This window comes from Macaca mulatta, chromosome 3 (assembly GCF_049350105.2).
Source record: "Macaca mulatta isolate MMU2019108-1 chromosome 3, T2T-MMU8v2.0, whole genome shotgun sequence".
In the NCBI taxonomy this organism is placed as follows: Eukaryota; Metazoa; Chordata; class Mammalia; order Primates; family Cercopithecidae; genus Macaca; species Macaca mulatta.
Genome location: NC_133408.1, coordinates 178,614,309 through 178,639,488, shown reverse-complemented (window position 1 = coordinate 178,639,488; position 25,180 = coordinate 178,614,309). Strand labels below are relative to the sequence as shown.

Genomic DNA, 25,180 nt, shown 5'->3' with positions numbered 1-25,180 from the left:
CATGTTGAATCCTAGTGCCCAAGGTGATGGTATTTGGAGGTGGGGCCTTTAGGAGGTGATTAGGTCATAAGGGTGGAGCCCTCACGATTGGGATTAGTGCCCTTGTAGAAGGGGCTCCAGAGAACTCCTTTGCCCTCTTTCCACCACATGAGATGCAACGAGAGGACGGCTGTCCATGAATCAAGAAGTGGACCCTCCCCAGAAACCACCCGTGCTGGCACCCTGATCTCAGACTTCCAGCCTCCAGAACCATGAGAAATAAATGTCTGTTGTTTAAAAGCTACCCAGTCTATGATAATTTGTTACAGCAGTCCAAAACGACTAAGACAAGGCTCAAGCTATCCTAAGACTTGTTTTTGATTAATTTTTTGTTTTGCTTTGTTTTATTTTAGAGACAATGTCTTGCTGTGTCACCCAGGCTAGAGTGCAGTGGCTATTCACAGGCATGATCACTGGGCATTACACCCTCAAAGCAATTAATCACTGGGCCCAAGCCGTCCTCCCTCCTCAGATTCCACAGTAGCTGGGACTACAGATGTGTACCACCAGGTCCAGCTGATTAATCTTACATGCTGTAAAATGTAATTGTTAATAAAAAATTGTATATTTGTTTTGTTTGCATTAGGTGTCATGCATATGAATATATATATATATATATATATATATATTTTTTTTTTTTTTTTGAGATGGAATTTTGCTCTTGTTGCCTAGGCTGGAGTGCAATGGTGCGATCCTGGCTGACCGTAACCTCTGCCTCCTGGGTTCAAGCAATTCTCCTGTCTCAGCCTCCCAAGTAGCTGGGATTACAATCATGCGCCACCATGCCAGCTAATTTTGTAATTTTGGTAGAGACGGGGTTTCTCCATGTTGGTCAGGCTGGTTTTGAACTCCCGACCTCAGGTGATCCGCCCACCTCAGACTCCCAAAGTGCTTGGATTACAGGCGTGAGCCACCGCACCCAGCCAGGAATAGATTTTTTTTTTTTTTTTTGAGATGGAGTCTCGCTCTGTTGCCCAGGCTGGAGTGCAGTGGCCGGATCTCGGCTCACTGCAAGTTCCGCCTCCCGGGTTTACGCCATTCTCCTGCCTCAGCCTCCTGAGTAGCTGGGACTACAGGCGCCCGCCACCTCGCCCGGCTAGTTTTTTGTATTTTTTAGTAGAGATGGGGTTTCACCGTGTTAGCCAGGATGGTCTCGATCTCCTGACCTCATGATCCTCCCGTCTCAGCCTCCCAAAGTGCTGGGATTACAGGCTTGAGCCACCGTGCCCGGCCAGGAATAGATTTTTAAATGATGATTTTTATTTAATGTAATTTATTTATTTATTTGAGACAGAGTGTCATTCTGTCTCCTAGGCTGGAGTGCAGTGGCCCAATCTTGGCTTGTTGCAAACTCTGCCTCCAAGGTTCAAGCAATTCTCCTGCCCCACCCCGGCAAGTAGCTGGGATTACAGGGACCCACCACCACACCTGGCTAATTTTTTGTATTTTTCGTAGAAACAAGGTTTCACCATGTTGACCAGGCTGGTCTCAAACTCCTGACCTCAGGTGATCTGCCTGCCTCGGCCTCCCAAAGTGCTGGGATTACAGGCATGAGCCACCATGCTGGGCCACTAAATGATGATTTTTAAATTCAGATAATTATGCCACACCTTAATATTTAATACTTTATTTCTACATATGACATTTTGATACAGGCATGCCCCATATCATATGGACTCTGTGTTACATAAACTGTAGCTATATTGAGGACAGTGTCCACAGCTAAAGGCAAAGTTTTAAAATGAAAAGTCCATCTACCATTAGGTAAGTTCTGTTGCTTTAAGTTAGGAAATTTTTAGATTGCTGGAAGTTGATGCCTGCTTTCCCTCTCAGATTTTCTTTTTTCTTTTTTTCTTTTTGAGGCAAGATCTCACTCTGTCCCCCAGGCTGGAGTGCAATGGCAAGATCATAGCTCACTGCAGCCTCAGCCTCCTGGGCTCAAATGATCTTCTCACCTCAGCCTCCCACGTAGCTGGGACCACAGGCATGCGCCACCAGTCCCAAATAATTTTTTCGTATTTTTTGTAGAGATGGGGTTTCGCTGTGTTGCCCGGGCTGGTCTCAAATTCCTGGGCTCAAGCAATCCTCCCGTCTTGGCCTCCCAAAGTGCTGGAATTACGGGCGTGAGCCACCACATCCAGCCCAGATTACCTTTTTTAACTTATTGACAGATAAAGATCTGGTCTGCTGTAATCAAAACATTTTCTGTTGAGAATAAATCTGAGAGGTAGCATCCTGGAAGTAGAACCATCAAACTATAGAGCCATTTTCTTTACAGTCTCAAGGAAAAGAGTGGTTGAATTGATTCATTCTATCCTTTCGCTTGTGTACATGAAAGAAAAGCAATTGACAAAATGCCTACATTTTAATGTGAGATGTCAGACTGCACATACTTTTCACTTTAAGGTAGTCTAAGAATCTATGGGGTTCCCCAGACAGGAGGACACCTCAGATACCAACTGGTGCCCTGATCCTTCACTTATTAAAGCAGAAAAAAAAAAAAAAGAAAACCCTACCACAAGGTTTAATGTATGACACAAGAGCCAAGCTGCTCAGGTTGAAAGAACAGTGGGCCTCATGCTCACTTCGATTTCATGAAGCGACTGAAATGGCTCCGTGAACTTTTGCGGCTCAGCTTGAAACTGCTAATTTGGTCCAATTCTTCTATTTTCCACATAGAAAATTGGTGCCCAGTGAGATAAAGTGACTTATTTCTGTTCACATAGGCCAGAAATAAATCTTAATTTCCCTTTTTAAAAAAAGATAGTACTCTCACTGCTATGTCACACACTGTTATATTTTTTAAATGTTTGCAGATGTTAAATCAAAGCATGCACCTTAATGAATCTTTTCATCTCTTGGGAAATAAACCATCACATATTGTGGAAACTCTTCCTTTGAATTTCTAAAAACATGGAACACATACTCATATTGTATATCCACAAAATGCACCAGCAATTATGCAGACACTTTTTTTTTTTTTTTCCAGATAGGGTCTCACTTTGTTGCCCAGGCTGGAGTGCAGTGGCATGAACGTGGCTCACTGCAGCCTTGAACTCCCTAGCTCAAGTGATCTGCCTACCTCAGCCTCCTGAGTAGCTGGGACTATCAGTGTGCTCCACCACGCCTGGCTAATTATTTTATTTTTATTTTTGTAGAGACAGGGACTCACTAGTTGCTCAGGCTCAGACGCTTCTATGTATGTGATCATTTAACACTTAAGAACAAGAAATCCATCCCATTGTGCTGATTGAACATCTGAGATTCAGAAATTATCTGCTGTTTTGGAAGACTACAAGATGAACCGGGCAACCTCTTCAGTTTCTGTTGTCAGGGAAGTTTACTTAGATTTTCTGAAAGAGCAATTGAGCAGTTTTGAGTCATTTGCCTCTTCAAGAGATTGTTCCTATTTCAGAGGTCTTTTGTTTTTCTTTTTTGTATTTTGACTAGAGTTTGTCTAATCTAAATACATGTTTTCTCACAGAGGGCAGAAATTGCTTCATAAGGAGTCATTTTGTCCTTTCTTCTGATAAACCTGCCCTCCCCTACTCTGCAAGGGTTCACAGTAATGTGCAACGTCCACTATCCGCGCTAAGTGACAATGACTGTAATTTGAGAGAGCAGTGACCAAACCACTGGCTCCTTCAGAGGCTGGTTATTTCAACCATCTGGAGAAAAGTGGAGGCTCCTAATGCCGAGTGAGGACCTTAAGTCGTCTAGGGCAAAGACTCATTTGTTCGTTCATTCATTAATTCACCCTTGCACTCGCTGGACAAACTTGCATAGGGTACTATGCCCCAGGGGGATGAGGAAGGATAAACTATGGAGGGGCCCATTCACAACAGCTGCACATCAGGGCAGAACAGAAGTGCGCTAAGAGCACCAGCTCCAGGTCACCCAAGGATGACCAGGAAGGCTCCAGGCAGATCAAGCGTTCAAGCTGGGTTTGGAGGAATATCCTTGATTCTGGAGGTGGAGCTGGGAAGCAGCCATCCCAGACAAGAAAATGGCAGCCGGAAGCTGAAGACACCAGGATGAGGAGTGGGCCAGTCAGAGTCCTTACTCCTTCATGTGCTGGGGGACAGATGGACTCCTACAGAGAGCTGAATGCTGGGCTGAGAAGTTTTAGTCCTTAGGAACTACTGACTGTTGCCAGCAGGAGGTGACAGCTCCTACCCTGGCAGCTGCCCATAGGAAGTGAAGAGCTGGGGAGGAAGATCCTCAAGGCAGTGAGGACAGAATGCAATATCCCTAGGGGAAGGCAGTGAAGGCCAGACCTAGGGCACCCGGCGGGGAGAATGGGTGGGACAGGAGAGCCATGGAAGACAGGATGAAGCCAGAAGGAGAGCTGGAGAAGGACCCGAGGTGGGTGAAGATGGTGGGAGTGTCAAGGGGATTCTCACATTTTTATTTTTAACTTTAAAAAAATTTTAATAGAGACAAGGTCTTGCCATCTTGCCTAGGCTGGTCTTGAATTTCTCGGCTAAAGTGATCCTCCTGTCTCAGTCTCTCAAAGTGCTGGGATTATAGGCATGAGCCACCATGCCCGACCAATCCTCACATTTTTTTTTTTGATACAGAGTCTCGCTCTGTCCCCCAGGCTGGAGTGCAGTGGCATGATCTTGGTTCACTGCAACCTCCGCCTCCCAGGTTCAAGAGATTCTCCTGCCTCAGCCTCCCAAGTAGCTAGGATTACAGGTGTGCACCACCATACCTGGCTAATTTTTGTATTTTTAGTAGAGACAGGGTTTCACCATGTTGACCGGGCTGATCTGGAACTCCTGACCTTGAGTGATCTGTCCACCTCTGCCTCCCAAAATGCTGGGATTACAGGCATGAGCTACCATACCTGACTGATTCTCACATTCTGAAATGACAGTTAAGCCCGGGACTCAAGCAGGGAGAGAAGCCAATGACCTGGTTTTGGTGAGAAGGTTATGCATTTGTTTCTGAACATGTTGACGATGAGACTAAGTCTTATAGTTTCTTGTGTACCTCCCTTGGTGCCTAGAAGAAAGGTTAAAACAGGACAAATTCCAGAAGGACTATCTTGAGAGAGGAGTCACCTGGGCTCAGAAGGCCCAGGGGCCCTTGGTAGCAGCATGCAAGGGCAGCAGTGGCTTGCCTCACTTGGTTCTCCCGCTCTTTCTTCTTTCCCTTGTAAAAGTAACTGAAGCTTAAAGGTGAAAATGACTTAAATAATAGAAACCATGATAGCCCTACTCCCCTTCCCCATTAGCCACAAATTGGTGGCGATCACTGTTTTGTGCACCGAGCCTGGGTCTCATGCTTGCAAGTCCTTGAGCTCATCTGGAGTCAGCTTCATCAGTTTGTCCACACAGAGCAGGATGAGGGTGAGGAACCAGAGGCTCCAGCCAACAGCCGCCGCGATCCAGCCGTACTCGTCCACTCCTGCGCGGCAGCACCGGGCTGCTTGTGGGCAGAAGTCCACGTCTGGTGGGGAAGGGAGAGTAAGGACGACGGCATGCACCACCAGTCCCACCCAGGCTTCTCTACCATTAATACTAACAGAACAGTCACAGTGCGGTAGCTGACACTGATGTGGGTCTACTACGTGCCATGCACTGTGCTGTGTGCTTTTACACATTAGCTTATGCCTTCCTCACAAAGTGACAGGTGCAATTTTTATTCCCATTTTACATGAAGAAACTGAGGCTGTAACTTGCCCAAGGTCACAAGATGGAAGAAGGAGAACTCAAACCAAGTCTGCAGGACTCTGAAGCCATACTCTTAACCTCTATGTATTATTCCCTAATACCCTTCCTTTTTTTTTTTTTTTTTTTTTTTTTTTTTTTTTTTTTTCTGTTTGAGACAGAGTCTCACTCTGTCGCCCAGGCTGGAGTGCAGTGGCATGATCTCGGCTCACTGCAACCTCCACCTTCTGGATTCAAGCAATTCTCCTGCCTTAGCCTCCCAAGTAGCTGGGATTACAGGTGCGCGCCACCACATCTGGCTAACGTTTTGTGTTTTTAGTAGAGAAGGGGTTTCGCCCTGTTGGCCAGGCTGGTCTTGAACTGCTGGTCTCAAGTGATCCACCTGCCTTGGCCTCCCAAAGTGCTGGGATTACAGGCATGACCCCCCACGCCCAGCCTACCCTTCCTTTTAAGTGCCCAAGTTAATGCATTCGGTCATTCAATGAGGGCCGGATAAAGGCAACCAGACAAAATAAAGCAAAACGTTCTTCTTTTCTTTTTGAGAAGGAGTCTCACTGTGTTGTCCTGGCTGGAGTGCAGTGGTGCAATCTCAGCTCACTGCAACCTCTGCCTCCCAGGTTCAAACAATTCTTCTGTCTCAGCCTCCCTAGTAGCTAGCACTACAGGTGCATGCCACCACCTGTATTTTTTTGTATTTTTAGTAGATACCTGATAATTTTTTTGTATTTTTAGTAGAGATGGGGTTTCACCATGTTGGTCAGGCTAGTCTCAAACTCCCGACCTCAGGTGATCTACCCACCTCGGCTTCCCAAAGTGCTGGGATTATAGGCGTGAGCCACTGTGCCCAGCTGCAAAACTTTCTATTAGCTAGACATGCATAATAGTGGTTGCTGTATGGATTACTGAGCGCCTTGTGGCTAGAAGTATGCAAGAAGAGGAAGAACGTGCACAGAAGAAGAAGAAATATGTATGTCAAGGATAGCAAAACCAAGCTCTTGCATTGGGTAGAAGTTGGACTAGATGATTTTTTATGGCCTTTCCACCTCCAAACTTCTTCAAGTATTTGAACCTAGGGCATTGTTAGCTGCTGACCTGGGATGGGTCATTAAAGTGATCTGTGTCAAAGATTGTGCACCTAGATGGGGATCAGAGCCAAGAAAGCCTTTTAGAACTGCTCTGCATATAGTTCTGGGACAAACCACACTGGTGCACAGGAAGGCCAGGAAGGCCCTTGGCCACTTGACACCAACCAACAGAAAGCGGGGAGGCCTTTGTTTCCCTCCCAGGCTGAGGGCCAGTTCTGGGGTTAGAGCAGTTGGTAGGAGAAGCTTACTGAGGCACAGCTCCAGGGTCCCAGGGTCTGGGTGGTGAGCGGTCAAGGTTGAGCTGTTGCTGCTGCTTGCTTCTGGAAGAAAAGATGGGAGATAGTCTCAGGCACCAGCAAAAGCCATTCCCAGGCATAGATTTTGAAATATTTTTTGTAAATCCGTAGTGAGTATTATAAAAGTATTATAGAAGCTCCAGCATGGGCATATTGAGGCTTTCTGCAACCAGCTAACTCCCTGTTATGGACCGAATTATGTTCCCCTCTCCCCAGTTTCATATGTTGAAGTCCTAACCCACGGTGTGATTGTATTTGAAGATGGGGCCTTCAAAGACGCAGTTAAGCTTAAATGAGGTCCTGTGGGTGGGCCCTAATCCAATATGGTAGGGTCCTTAGAAGACGAGGAAGAGGCCGGGTGCAGTGATTCATACCTGTAATCCCAACACTTTGGGAGGCCGAGGTGGGCAGATCACCTGAGGTCAGGAGTTCAAGACCAGCCTGGCCAACATGGTGAAACCCCATCTCTACTAAAGATACAAAAATTAGCTGGGCGTGGTGGTGCATGCCTGTAATCCCAGCTACTTGGGAGGCTGAGGCAGCAGAATCGCTTGAACCCCGGAGGCGGAGGTTGCAGTGAGCTGAGATCACACCATTGCACTCCAGCCTGGGTGACAAGAGCGAAACTCCATCTAAAAAAAAAAGAAGAAGAAGAAGAAACATCAGCAGCATACATGCACAGAGAAAAGTCCACGTGAGGACCCAGTGAGAAGGCATCTATCTGCAACCCAAGCAGGGAGGCCTCAGGAGAAATAAAGCCATCAACACCTTGATCTTGGACTTCCAGCCTCCAGAATGATGGCTGTCAAAGAAAATTAAACATCATACAGACAAGCCCAGAGATTGCCGGAATACGCAGCACATAGATTGATTCGTGAGCAAGGAGTGGAAAGATGAAAAGGACTTCAGCATGAATTCTTAAAGTCCTGTTGGCTTGGGGTGTGGGATTGGGTTAGGGATCTGAGGCATCCAGGTTCCTGTCCATAACTGACGATAAGAAGAGAGATGATCTCTAAGTTCATACTGTTCAATACGGCAGCCACTAGCCACTTGTGGCTGTTTAAATTTATTACATTTAAATTCAGTAAAAAACTCAGCTTCTTGGTTACATTAGACACATGCCAAGGGTTCCATTGCCACGTGTGAATAGTGGCTACCATATTGGAAGCACCATTCAGACATGGGACGTTTCCACCCTCAGTGTAAGTTCTATTATTAGACAGTGCTAATGCTGACCTAGATAGATGGAAACCAAGAGAGGATTGGAAGAACCTTCCTAGAAATTATATTACTGTTCATTCTGCTTCTTTGGGAATGCAAAAAGGAAAAAAAAAAGGTGGTGGGTGTGGAAACTCTCAAGGCTCCCCTGACTATGGGTCAGCGTGTCCTTCAAAGGTGTGTGTTGTCACACAGCAGGACGAGTTAAGAAGAAACCTGCTGTTTAGCTAAAACCATGAAATTGCTGCTAAGACTAATTTTATGCCACCCAACCCCCAAGCCACTCCAATGTCCTGCTTAAAGTATAGTAATTGCCTTGATGCAATCTGTTACTGTAAATTATTAACAGCTAAATGGCTTAGAGCCTGGTCTTTATTTGTTTTGGAGAAACTGATTCCTCACTATTCTAATTTTCCTTATGACTCAAATAACTTCCTTGGCCCTGACTTTCATCTCACCTCTACACCTAGAATGGAAGTTGTCCTCTTCCAAAGTGAGTGGAAAAAAACCCTAGTTGGCTGAATGCTAGGGTTAGGTTCAAGCTTATGAAATTGCCATTGTTATAGGTCAAAATTGTTCGATATCAGTAATTTTCTGTGGTTCAAATGAAATAGCCCCGGTGAAAATTCCTGAGAATTTAAACATCACCCTCCTCCCTTATAAGCAGAGCCAGAAGCGAGGGAGGGACTGGCCCACTTGGGGCTATTCCACAGGAAAAGCTGCTGGGAAGACCCAACAATTCAGTGCAGTTAAACTTGTCTTCTAATTTTCAGCTCCCATCACAAGCAAGGCACTGTCAGGGTGAGTAGAAAGAAACAGCACTCTAATTTGGAGAGGGGTGAAGCTGGAAAATAAAATGAATGTGCTTACTATAATTGCTGACATTCACTGTGTGCGTTCTATGGGCTATTTCTTTTGTTGTTGTTATTGTTTTTTTGTTTTTGTTTTTGTTTTGAGATGAAGTCTTGCTCTTTCGCCCAGGCTGGAGTGCAGTGGCCCGATCTCAGCTCACTGCAAGCTCCGCCTCCCGGGTTCACGCCATTCTCCTGCCTCAGCCTCCCGAGTAGCTGGGACTACAGGCGCCCGCCACCACGTCTGGCTAATTTTCTATGTTTTTAGTAGAGTTCTTTACATGAAATTATATTAATTTCTCTTGACAAGCACTATGATGGTCCCCATGAGATAAAGGAGGAAACTGGGCATAGAGAGGGAAAGTAATTTGCTTGAGGTTGCATAGCTAGTGAGTCATGGAAGATGGAGTTGGGTTCAGGCTCAGTGGCTCAAGAGCACACGTCTTGAACCTCAACACCAATACCCCTGGCAGTGGCTGCAGAAGAGAGTCTGAGGATGAGAGGCGCAGATACAGGACTTTGGGGTGCAGGGTTGGTTTTGGGAGCGGGAGAGTGTTGCAGGGCATAGAAAATGTGGTGATGGTCTGAGGTGGCTGAGAACAAGATCAAAGCCAGGAGCATGAGATGGTAACCAAGGTCCCTCTGCCATGAGTTGCAGACCCCGGCCTGGCAGGGCAAGGCAGCGGGTGTAGATCAGCCTTCCAGCCTCTGTAGGAAAATAGGGAGATAACCCACATTTCCAGTGCCCGGGGAGGCAGGAGGGTGGGAGACAGTGAATGGCAGCCCTCCTGGCAGTCAGGTTCTGTGAAAGTCGCAGAGAAAGTACAGGGGACAGAGAGGGACAGAGGACTTAGGAAAGGGAAGGTCAGACACAAATGTGCACGGAGAGGATTGCAAAGCACGAGAGCTCAGGGGGCTGAGAAGGAGCCTTCAGGACACAGCGGACCAAGAGATGTCATTTTGGTCCTCTGATGGGTGAGACTCCAGCAAATAACTTTTTCCTTTCTGTGTGGCAAAGGCCAAGAGAGGTGACTGCTCCTGCCCTAGATGAGGAATTGAGTACCTGATCTCTGTCTTAGGCCAACCTAAGACCACCCCCACCCCAGCCCCACCTCCCACCCCCTGCCTAATCCTTCAGATGAGAAAGTTCTGTTTCCTCCTTCCTTTGTGCAGGACCAACCCTGGCCAAAGAATCTTCCCCCTCCTCCTCCTCCTTTCCCTCCCACCTCTCTTTTCCCTCCTTCCCTCCCCCTTCCCAGCCTGGCCACGAATAAAGCTCATAACGCTACCTGCCGAGCAAGCCGAGTGGAGGGAGGCAAAGGCCAGGCCGAGGATCAAGGTGGCCCAGGTGGCAGTGGGGAGGCTCTGCATGCTGGAAGCTGTGCTGAGTGCTGGGTGCAGGTGAGCCGGTCTCGCAGAGTTGTGCTGAGTGCCTACTGCAGGTGAGCCGACTCCAGCCTGCAGGAGCTGGAAAGCAACTCTGCCAGACGTGAACTTACGCTGGGTGTTTGGGGGAAACACGACGGGGTGGAGCAAAGGAAACTTGGCCTGTCACACCTTCTCTCACCTCTCTAGAAGGGAAACCAAACTGTTGGCTGAGGAAGGAAGGGAGGGGCACGCTATGCCCTTCTCCCCTGAGCACAAATTTTGTCCTTATTGAGAAAAAAACGGGAGGATAAGAGAGATCTGTGTCATGTTGGTTCTTGGGACATAAGTTTGCTGCCTCTCCCATCTGCAGGTGTAGCATGGATGCTCAATTCCATTTGGTCCAATATTCACTGAGCACCTACTGTGTGCACTGATTGCACTATGCTGAAGTCGGGAGATACCTGCTCTCGAAGTGCGTTAATGACAAACACACATCATTCAACCCCCGAGCAGTGTTCGGGGAATGGCTTGGGAAGGATAAAGCACTGTGGGTTTCAACAGTGGAGGTCACATCTGCTGGTGGGACGCTTCAAGAAGAAAATGGCATTGGAGGTTGGGCATGAGGGCTCACCCTGTAATCCCAGCACTCTGGGAGGCTGAGGCAGGTGGATCACTTGAAGTCAGGAGTTCAAGACCAGCCTGGCCAACATGGTGAAACCCCATCTCTAACAAAAATACAAAAATTAGCCAGGTATGGTGGTGCATGCCTATAGTCCCAGCTACTCAGGAAGCTGAGGCAGGAAAATCGCTTGAACCTGGAAGACAAAGGTTGCAGTAAGCTGAGATCCTGCCCCTGCATTCCAGCCTGGGTGATAGAGGGAGACTCTGTCTCAAAAAAGAATGGAAAGGAAAGGAAAAGGAGGGGAGGGGAGGGGAGGGGAGGGAAGGGAAGAGAGAAAGAAAATGGCATTTGGCTCGGGCCTTGAAGGATGGCTAGAATTTTGACAGGGGGAGAGGGGAAGATGGCACTGTAGGTAGAGGGACAGATGAGTAAAGACGCAGAGGTAAGGAGGTGTCAGAGGTGGGCTGTACCAGCAGCACCTGGAAGCCCAGGTGAGCCCACGCAGGTGAGGTGGGGAGGCTAGCGGAGAGCTGTGGACTGAGCTTCCGCGTGCCTGGTGGAGGAGTTTGAAACAAAGCCAGGAAGCAAAGGGGAAGGTTCTGTAGAGATTTTGAGCTGAGGAGTCACTTGACTCGAGTTCTGCATTCAGTCTAAAACATTTTTTGAAAAACCACCATGTATAAAAAAGGTCTTGGCTGGGCGCGGTGGCTCAAGCCTGCAATCCCAGCACTTTGGGAGGCCAAGGCAGGCAGATCACGAGGTCAGGAGATCGAGACCATCCTGGCTAACACAGTGAAACCCCGTCTCTACTAAAAATACAAAATATTAGCCAGGCGTGGTGGCGGGCGCCTGTAGTCCCAGCTACTCGGGAGGCTGAGGCAGGAGAATGGCGTGAACCCGGGAGGCGGAGCTTGCAGTGAGCCGAGATCGCACCACTGCACTCCAGCCTGGGTGACAGAGCGAGACTCTGTCTCAAAAAAAAAAAAAGAGGTCTCATCCTAGGCATTGGAGACTGAGATGACTGAGACACGGTTCTTCCCCTTGAGAACACAGTTCAGCAGGGAACCAAACCTGGAAGAAAGAAATTTGATGCAACCTGGCAAGACTCAAATAGGGGTACCTTCCACCGTGATGGGAATAAAAAGGAGGACGCGATGCAATCTGCCTGAGAGGTGTAGGGGGAGGAGTCACAAAGAAAGTGATATTTGGGCTGGGCGCTGAAGTTTGTATGTGCAGATTAGAATTGATGGGATTTTCAAGTCAAAGGAATAGCACCTATAAAGGCGAGGGAATCGTCTGTGTGCACACAGCCTGCCGTGTGTGGATGTGTTCCTGCACGTGTGTGGGCCTGGTAAGGGTGAGGGGTGGACTCCAACTCTGTGGAAAGACGTGGAAGGCGTGAGTAAGCCCCAGGGAAGGATTTCCTAGTGGAGTGTAACAGCCCAGGGGAGGCATTTTTTTTTTCTAATTTGCTCAAAGATATAAAAGAGTGGTGGCCTGTGTTCCTGGATTGGGGAATGGGGTCAACATGCCCTAGGAAGGGTGATTTTCAGACAGCGCACAGAAGTCCAGTTTAGGCATTACCACTAGTTGAACATTAAACAGTTGCATGCCAGGCCAGGCTCTTGGTGTGGGGACCTGGGGGTGAGAAAGACCACACAGCCCTTGTGCTCAAGGAACTCAAGGTCCACACAGAGAGGACACTGCTTTTAGTAGAACAAATGCTGTCCTCAATGTTTTCCTCACAAGTAAACCCTGCAGTGAGCTTCACAGGGTAGGACTGATTTATCCGATGGGTACTAGGGATAGCAGCAATGCATGGAATCACCAAGATTTTCAAGGATCTCAAAAATGTTTGAGACCTGAGAAAATATTCTTGGATCCAAAATTCGAACAACAGACCAGGCATATTGGCACATGCCTGTCATCCCAGCACTTTGGGAGGCCGAAATGGGAGGATCACTTGAGCCAGGGAGTTCAAGACCAGCCTGCACCACATAGTAAGACCCTGCCTCTACAAAAAAAACCACAAAAAATTAGTTGGGTATGGTAGTGTGCACCTGTAGTCTCAGCTACTCAGGAGGCTGAGTGGGGAGGATCACTTGAGCCCAGGAGGTCAAGGCTGCGGTGAGCTGAGATGGCACCACTGCACTCCAGCCTGGGTGACACAGTGAGACTCTGTCCCCAAACAAACAAACAAAAATTTGAACAACCAAAAACTGGGCAAAATAAATAATTGTTTGAAAAGCAGAGTGATACAGTTCATTTGAAATGTTTAAACGGAAACGATTGAATGTGGGAGGCTGGGTGCATTTTAATGTTTTTGACGTGAGCAGAGCCCGTCCCTCCTGTGGAATCGGAACCTGGGGTATACAAACATGTAAGATGTCCTGCCTGGGGCTGTTGTTTTGGTGGATTGAACAGCATCCGCAGCCTGAGCTGAGACCATCCTATCAAGTCACATCAGGGAAAGCTTTTCTGGGAGGCAGTGGATGTGGAGGAGGGGATCATGGGTTGGCCCTCCCTCCCTATTTTATCATTGTTATGTGATGTCGGACTGTTTTAGATGAGCTGTTTGTAGGACAAACGTTCTATCTACAGATGGAAGAACTTTGTTATTCCAAAATAGTATAGGCTAGGCCAGGCGTGATGGCTCATGCCTGTAATCCCAGCACTTTGGGAAGCTGAGGCAGGTGGATCATTTGAGTTCAGGAGTTCAAGACCAGCCTGAACCAACATGGTAAAATCCCGTCTCTACTAAAAAAATACAGAAATATTAGCCAGGCATGGTGGTGCATGCCTGTAATCCCAGCTACTTGGGAGACTGAGGTAGGAGAATCACTTGAACTGGGGAGATGGAGGTTGTAGTGAACTGTGATTGCGCCACTGCACTCCAGCCTTGGCAACAGAGCGAGACTCCATCTCAAAAAAAAAAAAAAAAAAAAAAAGGGTGGGCTGGACTGGCCACTGATAACTGTTAACCCCAAAGAAAGGGCTGTGTGTGTGTGGCCACTTTTTACTTTACGAGTGTCACCAGTATTCGCTGTTTTTAGCAGGTCTGCAATTAATAACTCTATGTGGCCCGTTTCCTCACTCATACATTTTGCATCAGGTTTACTTTGGAGTGTGTACCAGGAAGTTGCCTTACTCAAAGCTAGACTTTCTCAAGACTTTTTTTTTTTTTTTGGTTGAAATAGGTATTTGGTTACACATACTCTTTTAAAAGTTCAGGATGTCTGTGGCCAGGCGCCATGGTGGTGGCTGGAGAGTTGGGGTAGCCAAGAGAGTGGGATTCCAGGGCTCTCACTGCTTCCAGTTTCACCTGTTAACCCTGATAAGATTTCATGTGAAAAAGAAAAGAAGTAGGCAGAGAGTTTTCAGGGCTGAAAGATGGAAAACCTGTAGTCTGTGGCCTGGAATGGCCCAGGGAAGAATATTTCATGTTCATGAAGCTTCTCTTGTGATTCTGATAGGCCCCTTTGCCACCTGTCCATCTTGGGAAAAGACCTCTGACCTTGAACTTGAGTTTTTCATCTCTGGTTAACCCAAAATCCATTCAGAGGAGCATTGTGGCCCTACCCAAGCCTGTGTCTGCCAAGCCCCAGCTCCCTCACAGAGATGGGCTTGACGGCTCTTCTTGCTCCTGGCTCTGTCAGGATCTGTTTTTACAAAATAATGTCAGGCTCTGGGTGCTTGTGGGACCGAAACATCTAGATGTGGACCTGAGCAGCACTTAGTTTGTGGAGGAGTTAACTTCATTCCCTGCCCCTCAGTGATGGGTCTGTAACTTGGAGAGAACAAGAAGTTCCTTTTTAGGGAACCTTGAGAACTACAACTGTTAAGATCATGCCATGGAGTTAGTTGATCAAAGTAAGAAAGTCAGCAAGGAAGTCCTGGAGTCCACCATTTGGACTCATTTTTGAACACTTCCCAGGATGATTAATTCAGCTTGTTCAAAACTGCATTGGGAGGCGGTGCAGCTATGGGCCAGACATGCGGAGGTTAACAAAAAGGGGGTCCTTCCTCTTGGCAAAAGCAACCTTCCACCTAGGTCCTGTATCTTATTCCCTCCCATATTCTCTGAAGTATATTTCTTAATTTCCAAACATACGGAGGTTTTCTAGTTATCTTTTTGTTACTGATTTTTAGCTTAGTTGCACTGGGATCTGCGAATATACTTTGATGATTTCTATTTTTTGATGTTATTTAAAAGACACCATATGACCAATTTTTGTCTTGAAAAGAATGTGTCATGCAGTCGTGGGGTCAGTGTTCTGGGTAATCCATTAGATCGAGAGTGCTAATTGTGTGGTTCAGAACGTCTATATTTTTCCTGTCTTTTAAAAATTTGGTCTAATTATTCTATTGAATACCGAGATGATTGTGGGTTTCTTCCTTCCCTGTAGTTTTGTCAACTTTTGCATTAAATATTTGAGGCTGTAACTGAGGTACAAACAAATACAGAATTTTGACACCTTCCTGGCAAATTGAACCTTCTTTTAAAAAATCATTTTGTAATATCCCTCTCTTTCTTTTTTTTTTTTTTTGAGATGGAGTCTCTCTCTGTCGCCCAGGCTGGAGTGCAGTGGCACGATCTCGGCTCACTGCAACCTCCACCTCCCAGGTCTAAGCAATTCTCCTTCTTCAGTCTCCCGAGTAGCTGGGATTATAGGTGTGTGCCACCACACCTGGGTAATTTTTGTATTTTTGGTAGAGACAGGGGTTTCACCATGTTGGCCAGGCTGGTCTTGAACTCCTGACCTCAGGTGATTTACCCGTTTCAGCCTCCCAAGGTGCTGGGATTATAGGTGTGAGCCACTGCGCCCGGCCTTCTTGATCTCTAGTAATGCTCTTTGCCATAAACTTTACTTTGTCTGATATTTGTTTTCCTGTGTTTTACCCTGGATATTGCCTTCTGCTCAATCTTTTATTGGGCAGAAGGCAATATCCAGAGTAAAACACAGGAAAACAAAAAGATAAAGAAGAAAGTAAGAGAATTACAGGATGGAGTGGAAAGATCTAACCTATGTGTAATCAGTCACAAAAAGAGAGGAAAGAATGATTCACAAGTTGTATTTGATGGCTGAGAAGTTTTCAAAACTTATTAATAACATCAAGCTCCATATCCAATTACCTACAAACCCCAAAGAGACAGAGAGAGATTCCATCTCAAAAAAAAAAAAAAGAGAGATGAAGGATAGATGAAGGATATTACAATTGCCTATAAACAGCTTTCTTTTGTTTTTTTTTTTTTGGCATGCTAAATCATTTTCCCATCATATTACTTTCAACTTTTCTAAAACCCTGTGCTATGTTTCAGATATATATCTTATAATAAAATCTAGTATTGAATTTTTTTTTTAAAAAAAGCCAGTCTGACAATTTTTGTCTTCAATTTGGCCACTTAATCTATTTACATTTGATGTATTTACTGACATGTTTAGGCTTAAATCTATCATTCTACTGGCTGGGCCAGTGGCTTAGACTTGTCATCCCAACACTTTGGGAGGTCGAGATGGGAGGAATTCTTGAGCCCAGGAGTGAGACCAGCCTGGGCAACATAGTGAAACTCTGTTGCTAAAAAACAAACAAACAAACAAACAAACAAAAAACCTGAGTTTGGTGATGCAAGCCTGTGGTCCCAGCTACTCAGGAGGCTGAGAGAGGAGGATTGCTTGAGCCCAGGAGGTCCGAGATGGCAGGGAGTCATGATGGAGTCACTATGCTCCAGACTGGGTGGCAGAGTGAGACCCTGTCTCTAAAATTTAAAAACAAACAAATCAGTTAATCTATCATCTTACCAAGTGCTCTCTACTCTTCCCATCTAGCTTATGTTCCTTTTCTCTTTCTTCTTACTACTTTTGGATTGAGTTGTTTTGTTATTCCATTTTGTAGAGATTACGACGTACATTCCTTTTTTGTTGTTGTTTTTTAAGATTATTTAATTCTGCGACCCAGGAGCATAGATCCAAGTTACCCGGAAGATATGTTCTCACAAGTGCATTCTTAACATATCAAAGTCTAATATTAATTGACACTTTTACCACCTTCACAGATAATATGAAGACCTCAGAACTTTAACTCTATTTATCCACTCCTGATTTTTTTTTTAAAACGGAGTCTCACTCTATCGCCCAGGCTGGAGTGCAGTGGTGCAATCTCGGCTCACTGCAAGCTCCGCCTCCTGGGTTCTCGCCATTCTCCTGCCTCAGCCTCCGGAGTAGCTGGAACTACAGGCGCCCGCCACCACACTCGGCTAATTTTTTTTGTATTTTTAGTAGAGATGGGATCCATCATGTTAGCCAGGATGGTCTCGATCTCCTGACCTCGTGATCTGCCTGCCTCGGCCTCCCAAAGTGCTGGGATTACAGGCGTGAGCCACCGCACCCAGCCTATCCACTCCTGATTTTTATACCATTATAGTCATGTATGTATGTTATACACATACTTTTTAACTCAGTAAGTCATTATTATTATTATTTTCCAAGTGAATATATGAGTGAAATTTATTAAATTTATTTACATATTTACCAGTTTATTGTTCTTAATTTATTTTTACATGTCTGGTCTTCCATCTGCGATCATTTCCTTCTCTTTGAAGAATACCATTTAGTATTCCCTCAGTGGAGCGATTAACATGTTGTTTTGTTTGTCTGGATATGTTTTTATTCTTCTTTCATTCTTGGAAATTACCTTCATTGGGTACAAAATGTAAGTCTGGCAGATATTTTCATTCAGTGCTTTAAAGATAACATTTCATTTCTTTTGACTACCATTCTTTCTGTTGAGAACTGTCCACCTCACCAGCGCTCCCTTGCAGATAATTTGCCTATTTTATTTCTTTGGCTGTTTTTAAAATTTTCTTTGCCTTTGGTTTTCAGCAGTTTTACTCTGATGCGCTCAAGTATGGATTCCTTTTTTGTCCTCTTTGGGGTTTGTAGGTAACTGGATATGCAGCTTGATGTTATTAATAAATTTTGAAAGCTTCTCAGCCATCAAATACAACTTGTAAATCATTGTCTCCTCTCTTTTTGTGACTGATTACACATAGGTTAGATCTTTCCACTCCATCCTGTAATTCTCTTACTTTCTTCTTTATTCTTTATCTTTTTGTTTTCCTGTGTTTTGCTCTGGATATTGCCTTCTGCCTAATCTTTTATTAAATCTCTTGTCATCTGTATCTAATCCTGTTTTATATCTTAATTTCGATTATCTTAGTTTTAGTTCCAGAATTTCCATTCTGTTCTTTTTTATATTTTTTCTCTGCCGAACTATTCAGTCCTGTTTTTCATCTTCATAAACGGAGGGGATGTAATTTCTTTAAAATCTGTGTCTGATAACCTCAGTCTTTGCCATTCTTCTCCCATTCATTTATTTCCATTGTCTATTATTTCTGCTGTTTTCATTCATGTGGTCATGTTTCTTTGCATACCTGGTTATTTTTTATTGTGGGCAAAATTGCAGTTACACACTATTGTTTATAGAAATAACCTGAGACCTAGGATAATGCTTTCTTCCTGTAGACATGATTTTTGTTGTTGTTGCTTTAATTGAGTGCTTGGGGGCAACAAAAATCTGCTATCATGTCATTCCAGTCTCAGGAATTGAGATGATGTGTGTCAGTTTATTTTGGAAACTTTTCCTTCTGTGGTGTAGCCCTTTAGAAATTTTATCCCCAAGGAAATACCAAAGATGAGCACAAAAATGCATATGCAAAGTTCTCCATCTCAATATTACAGTGTTTGTAAAAGTGAAAGCTTGGAAGCAGCTTATAATTAAATAAAGCGTAGCTATTAAAACTGTTTTTGGGACCGGGTATGGTGGCTCACACCTATAATCCCAGCATTTTGGAAGGCCAAGGTGGGCTGATCACCTGAGGTCAGGAGTTCGAGACCAGCCTGGCCAACATGGCAAAACCCCATCTCTACTAAAAATACAAAAATTAGCCAGACCTGGCGGTGTGTGCCTGTAATCCCAGCTACTCAGGAGGCTGAGGCAGGAGAATCGCTTGAACCCAAGAGGCAGAGGTTGCAGTGAGCCGAGATCATGCCACTGCTCTCCAGCCTGGGTTACAGAGCAAGACTCCATCTCAAAAAACAACAGCAACAACAACAACAAAAAACATTCTTGGGTAACATTTAATTACTTGGGAAAACATTTGCCATAGTATACAAAACAGAAAAAGCAGGATATAGATCTTTATGTCAGTATAACTGCAGTTTTGTAATACATACACATATACAATGAAAAATGTTTGGAATGAATCCTCTCAAAATGTTAGTAGTGGTCATATCTAGGATGTACTATTTTGGGGGGTTTTAATTTTGTTTTTAATACTTTTTTGTGTTTCCATGTTAAAATAATGAATGTGTATATTATTTTTATGATCAAGAAATAAAATCAAGTTAATACTTTTTTTTTTGAGACGGAGTCTTGCTGTGTCGCCCAGGCTGGAGTGCAGTGTGGCACAATCTAGGCTCACTGCAACCTCTGCCTCCCGGGTTCAAGTGATTCTGGTGCCTCAGCCTCCTGAGTAGCTGGGATTACAGGCACCCGCCATTATGCCCAGCTAATTTTTGTTGTTGTTGTTGTTGTTGTTTGAAATGGAGTTTTGCTCTTGTTGCCCAAGCAGGAGTGCAATGGCATGATCCCGGCTTACCGCAACCCCTGCTTCCCAGGTTCAAGCAATTCTCCTGCCTCAGCCTCCCGAGTAGCTGGGATCACAGGCATGTGCCACCATGCCCAGCTAATTTTGTATTTTTAGTAGAGATGGATTTCTCCATGTTGGTCAGGCTGGTCTCAAACTCCCAACCTCAGGTGATTCACCTGCCTCGGCCTCTTAAAGTGCTGGGATTACAGGTGTGAGCCACTGTAACCAGCCTAAGTTAAAACATTCTTAAATATTATCTCACAGGAAAGCAATATAGTCACAATGAAGCAGATAGATTTTACATATCTGTACCATTACCTGGGGAAAATGTTCAATATCAGAGAATCTTCTTTTCCATAAAAAACAAACGAACAAACAAACAAACAAAAAACAAGCTGGCCAGGCATGGTGGCTCATGCCTGTAATCCTAGCACTTTGGAAGGTTGAGGTGGGTGGATCACTTGAGATCAGGAGTTCAAGACCAGCCTGGCCAATATGGTAAAACCCCATCTCTACTAAAAATACAAAAACTAGCCAGGCATGATGGTGGGCACCTGTAATCCCAGCTACTCAGGAGGGTGAGGCAGAAGAATCGCTTGAACCCAGGAGGCGGAATTTGCAGTAAGCCGAGATCCCACCACTGCACTCCAGCCTGGGCAACAGAGCAAGACTGTCTGAAAAAGAAAAACAAAAAACAAAACACAAAACAAAACAAAAAAACTTAAGCTTTAAGTTTCCCATGGTGCAGATTACTGCCTATCACCTATCATAGCCTCTGCTCTTGGAGTGCTCATGGTCACAACGGAATGTGCAGACATATCCATGAATGGTCAGGACACAAAGAAGACAAGAAAGAAGACACAGGATATAACATCGGATTGCAATTAGAATCTCAGTGTTGGAAAAGGACCTCAGAGACCATCTGGGCCAATCTTTAACCTCGAAGAATGCCCTCTGTAATAATCTGTTCTCATGCTGCTAATAAAGACATACCTGAGACTGGGTAATTTGTAAAGAAAAGAGGTTTAATGAACTCACAGTTCCACATAGCTGGGGAGGCCTCACAATCATGGCAGAAGGCAAAGGAGAAGCAAAGGCACATCTTACATGGTGGCAGACAAGAGAGTGTGTGCAGGGGAACTCCCATTTATCAAGCTATCAGATCTTGTCAGACTCATTTCCTATTATGAGAACAGCACGGGAAAGACCCACCCCCATGATTCAGTGACCTCCCACCGGGTCCCTCCCACGACAAGTGGGGATTATGGGAGCTACAGTTCAAGATCACATTTGGGTGGGGACACAGCCAAACCATATCACTTTCCTATAAAGAAAGTAGCACGTTATAGAGTTTGGTATAGCTGCATTTGACCTGTCCTGCTTCTTAAGGTCATTAGTTGGACTTCTGCTTAAATGCCTCAAGGGACTGGTTTCTTACTAATTTTTAAGACAGCCAGCTCTTCTATGGGATAGCAACAGAGCTAGCCCGGATAGAAAAGTTTGTGAGTTATTGGCATCAAACAGGTAAGGGCATTTTAAGGTGAAGTTAATAAACAGTTGGAAGAGAGGGATTTTCAGCTCTCAACTCTATGATTGGCAATTTCTGGTTCTCTACAAATAGTCTTACCATTTGTGCAAAATATTTCTGTTGGCACAACAATCTGAGCCTGTGGTCAGATTCTTCTTTTGTTTAATAAACAGATATGTTTGTTCTCAAAGAGTAACTTTAAGCTAAAGTTTTTGGAAATAAGCTGCAGGTTTGTGATAAATATTCCGCCAATTTTTCTTCTCCAGTTTTGTTCATGTACAACTGAAAGGAACCAGACAGTCAAGTCAATGATTGTTTGGATCTGTCTTCCCAACATCCGAAGACCTCTCTCTCACTGTGTTTTCTGGCCTCTTCTACAACTTTCCTTCATTCTCTTTCTCTTTTTTTCTTTTTCCTTTTTTAAGACAGAATCTCACTCTATTGTCCAGGCTGGAGTGCAGTGGTGTGATCACAACTTACTGTAGCCTCCACCTCCTGGGGCTCAAGTCATCCTCCTGCCTCAGCCTCCTGAGACTCAAGCCATCCTCCTGCCTCAGCCTCCTGGGGCTCAAGCCATCCTCCTGCCTCAACCTCCTGAGTAGCTGGGACTACAAGCATGTACCACCACACCCAGATAATATTTTTTATTTTAGTAGAGATGAGGTCTTGCTCTGTTACCCAGGCTAGTCTCGAACTCCTGGGCATAAGCCATCCTCCCGCCTCAGCCTCTGGAAATGCTAGGATTACAGGTGTGAGTCACTGCGCCTGGCCTCTTTTTTCGTTTTTGAAAATGCTTTGTCCATATGTTTCATTTTATTTATGTATTTATTTAGAGACAGGGTCTTGCTATGTTGCGTAGGCTGGAGTACAGTGGTTATTCACAGGTATTAAGGCCTCGAACTCCTGGGCTCACGGTGTATTATGGCCTCGAACAATCACAGTGTATTATGGCCATGAACTCCTGGGCTCAAGTGATCCTCCCACCTCAGCCTCCTTAGTAGCTCGGGCTACAGGTATGCACTACCATGCCTAGCTCCTCACCTTCTCTTGTCCAAGCTGCGTCTAGGTTGGTTGGTTGGTTGGGAACATAAGAGTCCTGAGTCAAGAGTCCTGGATTCCAGTTTTCATGTTGTTACTTGGAGTGTGACCTTGGGGAAGTCATGTAACCTTGGTGTCGATGCGACTTTCTAGGAGGGGAACACAAGGGGAAAAGTTTGGGGGAATTATGCCTTCCATCCTTTGTGGGGAGACTTTTCTTTGGGGTCCGCAGGACTCTGCAGAGGGGATACATGATGCCCAGAAGGGGTTTTGCTATGTATAGCTCCTAACACAAAGGAGTGTTAAGTCCTGTGAGAAACAAGTGGAAAGCTACTGTGATGGCATGAAAAGACCCTGAAATGCAGAGCCTTGAGTTCTGCTTCCAGCTCTACCACCAGTTACCTGTGGGACCTTAGGCAAATTGCATCCGCTCCCTGGAGTTCTATTTTCTCATCTCTAAAGTAAGGAGACTGAATCAGATGATCTCGAAGTTTCTTCTAGTGGTGGATTTCTATGACTCTGTAGTCAATGCAGGATATTAAATGGAGAAAGAAGAGAAACAAGCTAGTACATTTAAATTATTATTTTTTTCTTTTTTAGAAAGTGGAGGTGGAAATCTTGGTAAGAAACTTACTTGTGTAATTGAGAGTAAATATTATGGAAAAGGCAAATAACTGAAGAGGTGCTCCCAAGTGAAAAATTCAGGCTAGGGCCGGGTATGGTGGCTCATGCCTGTAATCCCAGCACTTTGGGAGGCCGAGGTGGGAGGGTTGTTTGAGCCCAGGGGTTTGAGACCAGCCTGGGCGACATAGGCAGAATCCCTCTCTCTCAATCTTAGGCTGTAGGTAAAAAATCCATCCATGATAAACTTCAGGGCATTCTGTTATCTCTCTTTTTTTTTGTTTTCCTGAGACAAGGTCTCACTCTGTCGCCCAGGCTGGACTGCAGTGGTGCAATCTTCATTCACTGCAGCCTCGACCTCCCTGGCTCAAGCGATCCTCCAACCTCAACCTCCTGAGTAGCTGAGACTATAGGTGCATGCCACAAAGCCCAGCTAAGTTTATTTTTTGTGGAGACAGAGTCTCGCTATGTTGCCCAGGGTGGTTTCAGACTCCTGGGCTCAAGCAGTCCTCCCACCTCGGCCTCCCAAAGTGTTGGGATTACAGGTATGAGCCTTCGTGCCCAGCCCATTCTGTTCTCTTTATGATAAAACTTCATTTTCCTAAATCTCATTTCCAGTTCCTCCATGATGTGGCAAGTGAAGACAGGAATGAAAGGAATGTAAAGCAGGTTTGCTCTGAAGAGAAGAAGAGAGAGACACAGCCAAGGTACACCGAGGTGGAGAAGAGGGAAGCTGGAGGGCTCCGTGGTGGAGGAAGATCTTCTCCTAAGGAATGAGGTGGTCATGTGCTGAGGGGTGTGGGGAGGAGCAGAGAGTAGAGGAGAGTGGAGCTGTCTGAGAGCCACTGGGAGGGCTCTGTGTCCTAGGACGTGATCTAGAAGACAGAAAGTGGTAGAACAGCAGGGAATGCCCCACTGACGTTGGACGGCAGCTGTGAGCACTGAGACACATTCCTGGAAAAAGTCGTGGCCAGGAGAAAGTGGAAATGTGCATGGCAGGGACGATCCTGGTTCCAGCATCCGTAGATTTTATCTCAGTGTGCTGATTCATGAACTCTTGGACCTTACTATCAATGAATTGCATTCACTTGCACATGTGTGTGTTCGTGTGTGTGTGTGTGCATACAATGGAGGAAGATGAATGCCATTCCCTCTTTTTTTTTTTAGCAACCTCAAATCATTCTTTTCTGTCTCCAGCACTTTGTTTATGAGTGCATATTGTAAAGGATGGTGGGTGGCAGAGTCAGTGCCTGGCCAACAGTGAAGAAGTATTCAGCTTGGCCGGGTGCAGTGGCTCACACCTGTAATCCCAGCACTTTGGGAGGCCGAGGCAGGTGGATTGCTTGAGGTCAGGAGTTCGAGACCAGCCTGGCTAACATGGTGAAACCCTGTCTCTACTAAAAATACAAAAAATTAGCCAGGCGTGGTGGCACGCACCTGTAGTCCTAGCTACTCAAGAGGCTGAAGCAGGAGAATCACTTGAATCCAGGAGGTGGAGGTTGCAGTGAGCTGAGATCACGCCACTGCACTCCAGCCTGGGTGACAGAGCAAGACTCCACCCCCCCCCCAAAAAAAAAGAAAGAAAAGAAAGAAAGAAGTTTTCAGCTTGAGTGGATGATAAAATCAGTTATTTGAATGAAGGCTGTCTGGAGGGAATTCAGTTCAGAAAAATCAGATGCTGTTTTTAGAAAAGTCAGATTGTTACTTTTCCAGCTAGATTATTATTTTTGGATTAAATCCCTTGCAAACATTTTAGCTGGCTCTCTATTTATCCTTTGTCATTTTCTAAATTACAATGATCTCCTCCTGTAAATTGATCTTGTACAGCTGAACATGTGATTGTGCGCAATAGTTTCCTAATCCTGGGTGCAAGGATATGAGAACACAGGAAGCCCTGTGTCTAAAGGAATGCCTGCTTTAAAGGCACATAAGTGGAATGCTCATCTCTTCACCCTCAAGAGCCACTCTGTAGAAAGTCCTCAGGGCATGAAAGTGCCTTGCCAGGGACCTTTGAGGCCAAGTGTAAAGCATTTGGAACTGGCAGTGTGCCCCAGACTTGTCTAAGGAATGGGAACAGTGGCCTGAAACACCAAATGTCAAAAGCAATGTTAGTTTGGATAATATAGAGGATCGATTCTGCCCTAAGAAAGTTGTTTCTCTCAAGACCTAATGCTGAATTTAAATATTAT

The 25,180-nt window shown here is 45.3% G+C and overlaps 2 protein-coding genes across 17 annotated transcripts in view; one reads left to right on the top strand and one right to left on the bottom strand.

Moving 5' to 3' along the window:
* Positions 1-1,650: 1,650 nt before the first annotated feature.
* On the bottom strand, positions 1,651-10,682 carry TMEM213 (transmembrane protein 213). Of its 2 annotated transcripts, none has more exons than XM_077995105.1 (3): positions 10,454-10,682; positions 7,048-7,116; positions 1,651-5,493 (listed from the first exon to the last, which is right to left on the bottom strand). In XM_077995105.1, the coding sequence occupies exons 1-3, from the start codon at positions 10,533-10,535 to the stop codon at positions 5,324-5,326; spliced, it is 321 nt and encodes a 106-aa protein (XP_077851231.1). In that variant the 5' UTR covers positions 10,536-10,682; the 3' UTR covers positions 1,651-5,323.
* ATP6V0A4 (ATPase H+ transporting V0 subunit a4) overlaps positions 10,320-25,180 on the top strand; it is a 91,830-nt gene continuing 76,969 nt past the window's right edge. For 3 of the 15 annotated variants that reach the window (XM_028846353.2, XM_077997479.1, XM_077997485.1), the window contains exons 1-2: positions 10,321-10,606; positions 23,610-23,698. The gene's annotated coding sequence lies outside the window, so the exon portion shown is untranslated. Of the gene's footprint in view, positions 10,607-23,609; positions 23,770-25,180 lie in introns of all 15 variants that reach the window. The other 12 variants (XM_028846355.2, XM_077997480.1, XM_028846354.2 and 9 more) reach the window with 7 other exon arrangements.

What these genes read in the sequence shown, in the direction of transcription:
- TMEM213 (XM_077995105.1), bottom strand. Translation starts at nt 10,535, where the DNA reads ATGCAGAGCCTCCCCACTGCCACCTGGGCCACCTTGATCCTCGGCCTG. An exon ending in CCACTCGGCTTGCTCGGCAG is followed by an intron (nt 7,117 to 10,453) that starts GTAGCGTTATGA and finishes TTCTTCCAGAAG; the next exon opens with CAAGCAGCAGCAACAGCTCA. An exon ending in GACCCTGGAGCTGTGCCTCA is followed by an intron (nt 5,494 to 7,047) that starts GTAAGCTTCTCC and finishes CTTCCCCACCAG; the next exon opens with ACGTGGACTTCTGCCCACAA.